This window comes from Callorhinus ursinus, unplaced genomic scaffold, assembly GCF_003265705.2.
Source record: "Callorhinus ursinus isolate GAN/ISIS: 27379988/994484 unplaced genomic scaffold, GSC_fseal_2.0 scaffold72, whole genome shotgun sequence".
NCBI classification, from domain to species: domain Eukaryota; kingdom Metazoa; phylum Chordata; class Mammalia; order Carnivora; family Otariidae; genus Callorhinus; species Callorhinus ursinus.
The window spans coordinates 2507883-2520660 of record NW_027397134.1 but is presented as its reverse complement, the minus strand read 5'-3'; the positions used below and the strand labels follow the sequence as shown (position 1 = coordinate 2520660).

Genomic DNA, 12778 nt, shown 5'->3' with positions numbered 1-12778 from the left:
CAGGCTTCTGGCTGAGCAGGGAGCCCAGTGTGGGGCTCGATCCTAGGACCCTGGCATCATGACCTGAGCTGAAGGCAGACACTTAACGACTGAGCCACCCAGGCACCCCGATACTTGGATATGTTTTAAGATCTCATTTCCACCTGGGTTCCTCAGATTGTCACTTTTCTTTAAGTTTATTCTGTAAAATGTATTTAAAGACTTTTATTCAGAGATACTCCCATATTCTAGGGATTCTTTTGTGTTAAACAGTGAGTGTGGTCTAACTGCATGAGAGAATTTCTGTGTTGTATTATGCGCAGCTTAAATAGCCTCAGTTAACTTTCAGATTTCACCTTAGGGGAATAGAGCAGAAGCCCGACACAAAATTGTTTCTTTTTTTTCCCCTTAAATTCTGTATACAGCTAAATGTTCTTAATCATGTTGTAGTTTTACATTAATTTTCCACTTGATTACTTTGGGATTGAAAATGAAACACGTTGCTAACAGTCAGCCTGAGTTGATGGAACTTAGAACATAATCACCTTTGATGACAGTACTCTTTGAGGTTGCCCAATAGATGCCAACAAAGAAGTGATGGTACTACTGAAAATAAATTCACTGTTTCTCTCTTCACAGCAAAGTTCCTGCATTCGTCAGGATGATTGCTCCGGAGGGCTCCTTGGTGTTTCACGAGAAAGCCTGGAACGCATACCCTTACTGTAGAACAAGTAAGCCTGGTTCCTGGCAGTCATTCCCCACCCTCTGCCCCACTGCTGAGGAGGAGAGGGACTCCTGGTGCCAGTGCCTTTGAGAAGGGTGACACTCAAGGAAGTCCTCTGTGGATTCTTGGGTAGTCACTGCAGGTGCTGTGGCAGAGGAGAGATTTCTCTGGGTTCCTCCCCCTAGACCTTTGTAAGGGGCATTGGTTCATTCCCAGAGGAGAGCACCTTGAGGTCCTTGCTGACCTCAGTGGCTCCAGGGGTGAGACCTGAAAGGTCATCCACACTCAAAAGTGTCCTTTGGTGTAGTTTTAATAGTATTTTTCTCATATTGCCACATATAGTAGGGTAGGAATATGGCAGACTTCTGAAACAGTTTCCTGTTGTTTTTTAAATTGGCCTTAAAGTGATATATTGCTTTTGTGACATTATTCTCCCATTGTTTTAAAATTAGATTATTGACTCTATAATCTAAGGTAGACTGTAGTGTCACTTGTATAGAAACTTTTGCAGACATAAACTACTAAATGTTATGTGTTCTCAGGGAGTTTAATCATCGTGACAGTAAATATGACAGATTATTTTGACTTCGATTAATATTCTGAAATTTTTTCCCCTTTTATTGCCCACCTGTCCATTATGCCTCAGTTGTAACGGTGAGTAAAACTATTTTTGTGTCACATACTCTTCATCTTTAAATTTTGCTTTACATAATAATTATTTTCAGTCATTCATTGCTTTTTAAAATAAAACTGCCCACCGCTGCATGGCTCCTCCTCTGTGCTCTTTCCACCAGCCTACACTCCACCACATGTTCACAGTGTTAGTGGGTTTTTTCCAGCCTTGTCTCAAAACCTCCCTGTTGACTTTATTTTGCTTCTGCTACTTCTTTGAATGCCGTATTTGCTCACCAAACCTCCCAGCTTCTTTAATATTAGCCCTGTATGCTGCATGACAAGTAGGGTTGTTTAAATTATTTAAAAGCATGCAGCATTTGGTTTGCCTGACGAGTTTATAACAACAGGTAGCTAATGATTCTTTGTTACTTGAGGATCAGTCTTATAGAGTCAAAGCACGGATACTTATGCTGGGGAAGGCTCCTGCAGACAAAAGCCCCAAAGAACCAGTGAAAGACCACTGTCATTTTGCTGTTGTGTTTTCTGCAGAATGAATATATGAAAGATGATTTCTTCATTAAAATTGAAACATGGCACAAACCAGACTTGGGAACATTAGAAAATGTAAGTTTCAACTCTGGGCTTTCAGTGCAGAAGCCTCTGGAAATGGGAATATTGTTGTAGTCCATTCTGTCATCACCCGAGTGATAGCACCTACAGGAGACCGGTACTTGGACACACCAGGGCATGTCCGATTGCAGTGAGGCAGGCCAGCAACCAGCAACAAACGGGGCATTCCCTCTCAGCCCCCTTGCCTTGGTGCGAGAGCAGACTGTGGGGAGAGTTGCTGTTATTATCACGCTCTCTCTATCTGGGACAGGGAGAGCAGAGAGAAAATTCACAAACCGATTTTAGCCATTAACTTTAGATTTCTTTCATCTTTTCATCTCTGTATGTTTGTCAGAGCTACTCTACAAAGCAAAATTGACTGCTTTAATTTTCACCTCCACTCTGCTTTGCTGGGTTGATGTCAGAGAAATAGCCAAAAGGCGAGAGGGAGGAGCAAATGTGAATGTTTTACAAAAATGTTGACAAGCTTCTGATTTTTACAAGTTGGAGCACATTTATCCCTCAAATAAATTTCAAGAAAATCATTTAAGACTCAGTGTAATCATTAACTTTTGATAAGATGTGTTAGAGAACTTGGCAAACAATCTGGTATGGATCGATGCCCTTGGCCCAGTGGCTGTCAAAAGTGTGGTCTCTGGACCAGGAGCAGCGTCTGGGAACTTGTTAGAAATGCACATTTTCAGCTCTCACCCGATACTTAATGAATTAAAATCCCTGGGTGTGGGGCCCAGTATGCTGTGTGTTGTGGTATACGATCCAGCTCAAGAGCTCCAGTTTGAGAACTGCCGTTTCAGCCTCACCATTACGCTGTTACAGGAGATTAAGTTCACGTTGTGGTATTTTTCGCTTTTATGTGATTGGTGCCAATTAATAGAACTTTTGAATTATAATTGGTAGTATTTGACTTGAGTTTTTCTTCCCGGTGATCATTTGACATTTCATGTTGTTGTTGTTTTTTTTCACAGTAATTCTAAAATTTAAAATGAGATGATTGGGTGTGCTTTAGTCTGTGTATGAGTTGATCTGCCTTTTCTAGCTTCCAAATGGACAGACTTTGGCAGTTTGTAAACAGTTCTTAATTGGTTCATAGAGGGAGTTTCTATTAGAAATTATTAATTAACATGAGGAGTGGAGGAATTGCTGTCCTTTCAAAACTGAAAATTCAGGATAGGTTTTAAACCTCGCAGTGTAGCTTCTTGAAATCTAATTATAATGTCACCTTATGTTTGTCTAGGACTTAAAGGTTATGAGGACTTGGTCGTGTATCATTGGGTTAAACATAGGTTAGGTACATTTTGTTATATAACTCATCTCTAAGGATTACCAGAAAATAATGGTGACAGATTTCTGTTAATTTGGCAGCATCCTCACACCTCCTCCCCTCCCCACACTTATTTTTTAGGGATACAAGGGTAACAAAAGATCTCTAGATCCCTTAAGACTTCAGACCGCTAATTTAATGAAGTAACAATTTGGATTTTTTTATTCCTCGTAATTGCTCTGAAAGACTCAGAGATTATATATGTAAGTGTAATAGTTTGCCTAATAAGAACATCTACAGTTTGCTGTGTTTCATTTCTCTTTGTCATTTATAGGTACACGGTTTAGATCCGAACACATGGAAAACTGTTGAAATTGTCCACATAGATATTGCAGATCGAAGTCAAGTTGAACCAGCAGTAAGTACTGCATACTCCTCAATGACATTTTAACTTGTTGCCTCTTACATCTAAACATGATCTTTCTCTCTTGTATGGCCTGCATTTCTACACTTCAGTGAGCCTGGAGTTTGGGTGTGGGTCTGTGTAGCAAAAAGACCAGAGAGAGGAGAGCGGGTTATTTGTTTTCTTCTATGGATTTCGCCTTTTCACAAATGATCCCTTTGAGAAATCCCAATATACTTGAGATATATAGAGGTTTGTTTTCATTGCGGGGGGAAAAGACTAACATTATTTTATAAAAGAAGTCTCCTTTGGGCTTCTGTAAATAATGCGGGTCCCTTATACTTTTAAAGTGTGATTAAGAAAGCTTAACAGTTGTGTAGCTTTCTTTTCTTTTTTTTTAATTTTTATTTATTTGAGAGAGAGAGAGAGAATGAGAGAGAGAGAACACGAGGGGGGGGTCAGAGGGAGAAGCAGACTCCCTGCTGAGCAGGGAGCCCGATGCGGGACTCGAACCCGGGACTCCAGGATCATGACCTGAGCCGAAGGCAGTCGCTTAACCAGCTGAGCCACCCAGGCGCCCCCAGTTGTGTAGCTTTCTAATGTTGATTTTTACTAGATGTAAATATTCATACTATAGGCTTTTGACTTAATAACCCATGGTCCCCCAGAAGTGAAGACCTGCATTCTCCCAAAGTAAGACCCTCGTATTACTTTGCTGCAGTTTGAAAATATTAACTCAGTTCTTATCTTAGAGTATGCTGGTGCTGCTTGTTTTTGCAGGGCACAGTTGTGGACTTTATGTTATGACAACCATTGGCCCTCTTTATGCTGGTGTAGAGAGCAAAAGCTTTGGAACAAGAGTTCTTCTGTCATGGTAAAGCCCAGCGTGTTCAGTTAGCATTTTTATTTCATGACCTTTCCATTTCATTTTCAGTGCTTATTGTCTGAACATGAGCAGTTTTGTAGGCTGAACAGAAATAACCCAAACAAAATGTCTGGTTTTGCTGTTGAAATTTAAAGGTAAACCTTCTAGGGGCGCCTGGGTGGCTCACTGGGTTAAGCATCTGCCTTCGGCTCAGGTCATGATCCCAGGGTCCAGGGATTGAGCCCCACATCGGGCTCCCTGCTCAATGGAGAGCCTGCTTCTCCCTCTTCCTCTGCCTGCTGCTCTACCTACTTGTGCTCTCTCTGTCAAATAAATAAATAAAATCTTAAAAAAAAAAAGGTAAACCTTCTAAAACAAAGGTCCCCATCTTTTCTCTGAAGTCACTGGGTTTGAGACTGCCAGCTTTGACCCTCTGCTAGGCTAGGTCCTGTTCTGCTAGGACCCTGTCCCTGATTAGAATTGTGAGCACTAATGAAGGATCCTTGTTGTAGAACTTCTTAAATTTTAGTTGTGCTGTGATTTGACATTATTTCAATTTTAAGGATAATTCCACCTTTGAAATTATATAGGACTTTTTTTTAATTCTCAGAAGTAAATGTATGTTTTATTTTAAAAATAATATTCAAATGTCTCTTTTGCCCTTTTATTTCTCTGTGTCTTTTCCAGCCATGTTTACTGCATGTGAAAGAATGATGGTAGGAAAAATCCTGGGAGTGAGCAATGAGTGAGTCGGTTAATGGGCCAGGTCAGGGTAGCCTACGTGCTTGGACCAGCAGGTCACAAGATAATGCCTAGTGACAGTATGGATGCCCCAGGGAAGGCATTCAGGTTATATTGTTGGTGTTTGAAAAAGTTGTTCCAGCCAGACAAAACAGTCCGATCTTGTGGTTCATGGGTTTGCATTCCAGGTTGTTCTCCCGCAGAATACAAGGCACCTTTGGTTTTGCTCAGGTCATAAGAGTTCTTTGTTCTTGTTCTCAGGCTAAAATGGGTGTTCAGTCAGTGTTTGCAGGCATGAATGCAAGTAGATGGAACAGTTAAGGCCGATTGTGTAGGAGCCCCGGAGGCCCCTGGTCTCATTCTTTCCACCCCAGCCTAGACCAGCAAGGAGAGAAGGCGCTGCTGGCCTTAAGGGGCGTGACAACGGCACTTGAGATCAGTGCTCCAGGTGAAGGTTACTGCACATGCAGAGGTCAAGCGGGTGCTTCCCTGTGTGGAACGTTGTCTGGGCTGGATACATGGGGAAAGAGAAGGGATTGGGCCTGAATGAGAAGTGTCTGTATTCTGAGTCCGTGGAGCCGTGACTAAAAACATACGTTCTGAAACTAGATTGGATTTAGATTCTGAGGTTCTGCCACCTGCTGGCTATTCAGTCTTGGATGGGTTGCTTCCTCTCTCTGTGCCTGTTTTATCTTGTGTAAAATGGTGCTGATTATCTCACAGCATTAAGTGTGAGCTCTTAAAGCAGCGCCTAGTTTACTAAATGTTCGCCATTATTGGCATCATGATTGGCCACGGTTGTACAGGAGCTCTGAGAACTCTCTTCACACCAAGCATTGTTTGGGGAGTAAATCAGTAGGTATGTGTGGTTTTGTTTTTCAGTGTTCACAGCTCCTTTTTGCCAATTACATTGTTGAGATTAGTAAGATACAAACTTATTTTAAAGTTGACTGAATTCCCTGTACTTTATTTTATTGTGATGAAATACACATAGCATTTACCATTTTAACCACTTCAAAATGTACAGTTCAGTGGCATTTAGTACAGGTACCTTCATACCATCACCACTGTCCAGTTCCAGAACATTTCATCACTTCAAAAGGACACCCTGTACCCGTTAACAGTCACTCTCTACTTCTCCCTCCCCCCAGCCTTTGGCTATCACTAAGTTGTTTTCATGGACTTATCTATGCTGGATAATTCATAGAAGTGGAATCATAGCAATATGTGACTTACGGTGTTGGCTTCTTGTATGTTAGCCTGTTTTCATCCTCACTGTGGTGTATGTCATTACTTCATTTCTCTTTATGGCTGATAACAGTCCAGTATATGAATACACCAGCCTTTGGGTATGCATCCTTCTGGGGAGGGAAGTTTGGGTTGTTTCTACCTTTTGGCTACTGTAACTAGTGCTGCTGTGAAAAACTGTGTCACAATAGTTATATATGTATTTTCTCAGTTGTAAATACTGAAAGTAAACTGATACCATGTATGGATTCTTAGACCTTTGGATGTAAAAAAGGAACCCTGACATGCACACTGACTTGTGCAAAAGGGAACTCTGTGTGCTAGGAGGCGAGGGTACCCTGGGCAGTTTTGAAGCCTGGAGATGAGGAACAGAGCATTGAGCTGCCTGAGGATGTGTGAAGGCTGAGGGGGCGTTTGGGGGGGTGGGGGTGGGGCCAGCACCATTCCAACAAGGAGGTGGGAAGAGACATAATGGGGCAGGGACTCTGGGTCTTCCCTTTTCTTCTGCTCATCCTCTTCTTCCCACACTTTGGGCACAGACATTCACCCTGACACTCTCCCTTTAGGTTCCACCCCATCTATTTTTGGCCTTGAGTAGTTAATGTTTATCCTAGGAATTAGCGTCTAATGCAAACACTTGGACCACCTGGCCATCCTTACTTCTTAACTAGATCCAGTTTGGTTTTCTGTTGCATTAATTTGTTCATTTGATTCTGCTTTTTTTTTTTAAGTTTTTATTTATTTGAAAGATTGAGAGGAAGCACAGGAGCATGGGGAGGGGCAGGCTGAGAGGGAGGGAGAATCTTAAGCGGACTCCTCTCAGCTCAGAGCCTGAATTGGGCCTTAGTTTCATGACCCTGAGATCATGAGCTGAAATCAAGAGTTGGACACTTAACCAACTGAGCCACCCAGGCACCCCTCGGTTCTGCTCTTTTAAGTTCCTTAAAAATTTTGGTCCGTGGTGTTGGGAAAAGGAAGTTAAGCACACATTTGTAATTCTCAAACGACAGTGTTTTTCATAGCAGTTAACAGGTATTGAGTGCCTGCTCTGTCTGTGCTGCTGGAGTAGTCCTACAGTAGCTATCCCAGATTGGGATGGAACCTTTGAGAGGCTTGCAATCTGGGTGAAACAAGCCCAGCACAGTGAAACAGTGAACAAATGGCAGAGGCTTAATGCATGGTCCAAAGTGCTACAGGATTTCAGAGGAAAGAACAAACGATCTATGAGGACAAAAATCTGGAAAGACTGAATTGAAGAGTCATAACATGAGGGAGAGTAGGATTGGATGGATGGAATAGTCCACCACCACCCTTGTTACACTTTTCCCTCTTACCCTCATTTCTTTGACATACTATAAATTTGTTTACTTATTTTTCTCTTCTCCCTGAGTAGAGATTGAACCTCAGAGGGAAGAATCTTTGTATTCTTAACTGTTGTCTCTCCAGCTCCTAGAAGAGTGCCTGAGTCATATATATAGTAGGTACTCAGTGAATGAATGTCGTGTAGGCAAGCAGAGGTGTAGGTGCATTATCCAACACTGAAGGGAAAGTTGGAGTCGTTTTTAGAGTTGAAGGGGACCTGAGCTACCCAGGTCATTTGAACTGTGCTTTGCATAATCCTAAGAATTTCTTGGAGTTTACCAGTTTCTCAGGCTGTCAGGATGGAGCCACTAGAAAGTGGGGCTGAGGAATTCCCTCCATCCCCCTCTCCCAGCATGGTTCTGTCTGTCTGACATTAGTCTTCACTATAAATTTACTTTTAACACAGTTCTGCAGCTACAGGAAGTTTGATTTCAGGGCCCACCACCCTGTTTTATAAGTGAGGAAACTGAAGCCCAGATAAACTAGTTTCTCTCAAGGTCGTTCAACCAGTGCCAGAAATGGAAATTCTAACTCTTCAATCCAGTGTTCTTTCTACTGACTCTTGGTTCCTTCGGAGCTAAGGCCCTGCTTTGTTGCTCTTCAAGCTGCCATCTTCCTCTCCTCGCCGTTCTGGCCTGCCTTCCGGGCCTCCCTCTCTGTCCAAGGCCTGTGTGTCCTGTAGGTCAGATTCCATTTCCTCCAGGGAGATTTCGCCCATGTTGGAATCATCTACCTCTCTGCCCACTCGTTTCATTGATGTATCTTGTTCTCCATGTTCAGAAACCCATCCCCTTTTCAGAGTGAGTACTTCATAGTATTTGTAGAGCGAACCTGATGAGTTTGAGGATAATGATGAAACTAACCTTTTTGAGTCAAGAATTTGTATTTTACTTGTAACACCCGGGTTGGCAAGGGGTGAGGAAACAGACACTCATAGACATTGCCCATGGGAGTGTAAATCAGCGCAGCCTGTTTTGCAGAATTAAAAATGTACATGCCCTTTGACCCAGCAGAGTTCCATTTCTAAGAATTGATCTACTTGGCGTGAAGTGACAAATGTAGAAACATAAGACTGGAAACATTCTGGAGTCTAAATGTCTCCATCAGCAAGGACTAAAAACGTTACGGGTCACCTGTGTGATGGAGTTAAGTTGAATTATTAAAAGGGAGTGAGCACAATGCCACATTCACAAGGTAATGTGGTTGGAGAAAGATAAAAAGTATTATAGGGTGCTTCCATTTGAATATTGTAAAAGGGGGAAAATATATCTGTATGCATGTACTTGATTGCTCGTGTATAGCTGCTCGAGAAGAATGTGTAAGACGGTCGGAACGGTGATTTCCTTCATGAACGGTGGTGAGGGAGCTAGATGTCTGCAGAACAGGGGGGAGGAGTTGAGGTCTGTCAGAGTGCGTGCAGTGAATTTTAAATGTCCTCTTCTCACTTAGTGTATCGGTTTCCTGTTGCTGCATGACAAATCACAAATTTATTGGTCATGTCATGCAACCTAATCCAAGGAGTGACAGCCCTTCGCCATACATAGTCTCTTGGTGAGAAGCAAGTCACAGGTTCCACCTGTGCTCGGGGGAGGAGCTTATACAGGAGTGTGACTCATTATGGGAGTCATCTTAGGGGATGTCTGCCATGCCATTGATCAATTTTTAGTATACCTAAAACTTGCTCTTCAGGGATTAGAGGGACACTAGAATTGAGAACTTGGTAACTCTGACTGGACCAACAAGGTGGACGTTTGGTAGGGAGACCTTGTGAAGGTGTGGTGATCTATCAAAGTTCAGACTGTGGCACCTTAATCCGCAGAGGTTTTGGTCTCAGTCTGACTGAAACCATTGATTTTCATTTGGTTGTTAATGAACTCCGATTTTTCTTGAATGAGCTAATTTTTCCCAAAACTTCTTAAATGGTTGAATTTCTTTCCTGCTTATTACTTGCTTTAAAAAAAATAAAAGTGGTTAATTAGTAATTTTGAAAGGATAAATAGCCCAATCTTCTCAATCAGGAGAAATGTGAAATAGTTGGGAGTTCAGGAAACCCAAGAATTTGGAAGTGAAGCTTGCATCTTTTAACTCCACCTGGTGGGGATTTTCTGTCACTGCAGGTGGATTTAATTCAAATACAGCCCTAAACATTTTAATTCAGAGTGACTGTTGATTACTTTTAGGATTTACTCAGCTGGGTTGCTTGTTGCAGACAGCTCATCTATTACTCTCGTTGTAGACTTGGTGGTTTTGGTTGTGCTTATGAACTGTACTTCACCATGCATAGAACGGATGTGATTAGACCCACAGAGTAACTAAATATTTAAGTGGATGCTTTGACATATGTACATAATTGAAGGGTGACATTGTCACAGTAACTCTAGGAACAAGGATTCGTTGTAAAAATTTGTCAGTATGACCCAGGGTCACAGTAGTTTGCTTCAGAAATCATATATATATTTAAGTGTATGGGTTATTAATTTTTTTTGTTGTTGGTTACTTTGGAAAGTCTGTATAGAACTGTTACTGTAACCACCATTCTCTAATTTTCTAGAAGATGTGTGATTGCCTAATGAAACAAGCTGAGAAATCTAAGATTTCTGCACAAATGTCCCCACTCAGTTTCCTTTGGCCACTATACAAAGCAGGTTTCCTATTTTGGGGGGAAGCAGCATTGTAGTGAAGGGTTAAGACGTTATATCCCTTAAGAAGGAAGGCTCCTGCTTGGTGTGCCGTTCCAGCAGAACACATCCCTGAGCCCCTACACCCGCCCGGCCCCTCCTCCATTTCAAATCTAACCCAGGAATTGCTCCTGAGAAGCCGCCTTCTTTTCCTCAATAAATTGGGTACCCATTGGGGGCCCAGACCATACTGTACCTCATCATTTCTGTGTTTCCGGGACCTAGCAAGATGCTCAGTGCATGACATCAAGTGAACTTTTCAGTAAAGGTTTGGTGAATCAAAAAGCATTTGCAATTTTTTCCTTTGTTGTGTTTAAAAAAAGGTGGAGTGGGGAAGAGACCATTTGGAGGAATTGAAGTTTTTATCATTCTGATAGTAAATGAACAAAATGCTACTCTAGTTCCTTCTTATCCTAGGTGATGAAGCATATGTGATATGCTTTTAATTCTAAAAATTCATTTCTAAATGAGCAAGTATCTTTGTCATATTAAAAAGTGTTTTAGACCAAATTGTAATGAGTCAAGGTTTTATCTAGCATACAAAAGACACCAGAATATAACTTTTTTAATTTCTAAAGTCATTTTTGATACAGAACCACAATAAAAAAGTTGAGTATTCTTTAAATGTCCTGATGAAATGCACATGCATATCTTCAACTTACTTCCAAAATATACACAAATGAGTCAGTTGACATCTGCGTCTGCTTTTTTTTTTAAGGTATAAATGCGAATCTGGCCCCTTTTAATCATCTCCAGCACTTTGTCTAAGTAGCTTTTCATGATTTGTATACAAAAGTCACTTCCCAGGAGAGGAAGACTCTTTAAAGTGTAAGCCGAAGTGTACACACAATTAACATGAGAGAGACCTTCATTTTTGGAAGTAATTTGAAAGAAAATGAGCACGGTTTGAAAAAAAGAAAGAAATTAGAACCACATTTTTAGGTATTTCTGTGTAACCAGAAAGGACTGTATCAGTCTTCCTCCATAGTGTATGCTTCCTCTGCAGTGTGTGCTGTGTGACTACCATTTCCAAGAATTTATTTTCATAGAAATAGTGTTTAATTAAAGCTTTTAAGGCTCATAAGTCTAAAAGTGATATAATTGCACATCCAACTGTTTTTTAAACATCAGTAATAAGGAAATACTAATGATATGAAACTGTAGTGGTGTTTCACTGAAGATGGTATTCTGCCAGTCATTTCTGCGTCACAGAAAGGATGTGCAGGGTATGCTCTGACTGATAGGGGTCCTTCCTGGGAACTTCCCCGAAGAGCATGAAGGGGCCTTTGAATGTGAGTGACCCAGTAAGCTTGTGTTCTTAAGATAAACCTCAGGGGCACCTGGGTGGCTCAGTTGATTAAGTGACTGCCTTCGGCTCAGGTCATGATCCTGGAGTCGGGATCGAGTCCTGCATCGGGCTCCCTGCTCAGCAGGGAGTCTGCTTCTCCCTCTGACCCTCTTCCCTCTCGTGCTCTCTATCATTCTCTCTCTCTCAAATAAATAAATAAATAAAAATCTTAAAAAAAAAAAGATAAACCTCAGATTTCATTCCTACCTCTTCCTTCTTTTGTTCTTTTTAACCTCTTGTTACCCTCTTATAACTCAGTCATATTTAGCCCAAGTCTCCATCCTTTCTCCCAGTCCCTCTCCTTTGCAAATACCCCCCTGGGGAGCGTTGGGGGTTTGTGTCCTGCAGTGTGGTCCCTGAGTGCTACAGCCACCCTGCAGCCCTGATGCCTGCCCTGCAGAGCCAGACTTACTGAGCTGTGGTCCTTGGGTCATCACACTGCTGAACTCTGGACCACTCTCTGTGCCACCTCTTGGCAGCACAACCCTTCTCCTTGATACCTCACGGGACATGGGCACTCCCAGGTTGGGGGGTGGGCTGCTGATCAAGCTCACCCTTCCTCAAAGTACCTGAAATTGCTTTCCTCGGTTCAGCCCACTCGGCTTCCTGCCCCCCCCCCATTTATTTTCCTTTGGAGAACACCCCCACTGTGGCTAGAAGGCAGGTCTGTACATGTGGGAATCCCAGTTGTGGCTGAATCTGCCCACAGGTCCAGTTCTCTGAACTTTGCTTGGAAGTGAAGAGGTTCTGTTTAGGGTTCCTGAGGCCCTCTGGGGAGCGTTGTGACTAACTCTCAAGCTTGCCTGTCAAAGCCTTAGCTAGGACTCTGGCCAAAACACTTGGGGCCCTTTCCTTTCAAGCTAGGTCTGCCTAGGGGCAGCTTGTCAGAAATGCAGAGTTTTAGCTCCCTCCCTGGTCAGTCTC

General features: G+C 42.2%; 1 protein-coding gene across 2 annotated transcripts in view; it reads left to right on the top strand.

Annotated features, from left to right (window-relative positions):
* Positions 1–12778, top strand: part of PITPNB (phosphatidylinositol transfer protein beta) — a 62789-nt gene that overhangs the window by 18638 nt on the left and 31373 nt on the right. For both annotated transcript variants that reach the window (XM_025858143.2, XM_025858144.2), the window contains exons 4-7: positions 619–710; positions 1350–1357; positions 1868–1942; positions 3544–3627. In XM_025858143.2, the coding sequence (XP_025713928.1) occupies positions 619–710; positions 1350–1357; positions 1868–1942; positions 3544–3627 (259 nt within the window). The remainder of the gene's footprint in view (positions 1–618; positions 711–1349; positions 1358–1867; positions 1943–3543; positions 3628–12778) is intronic.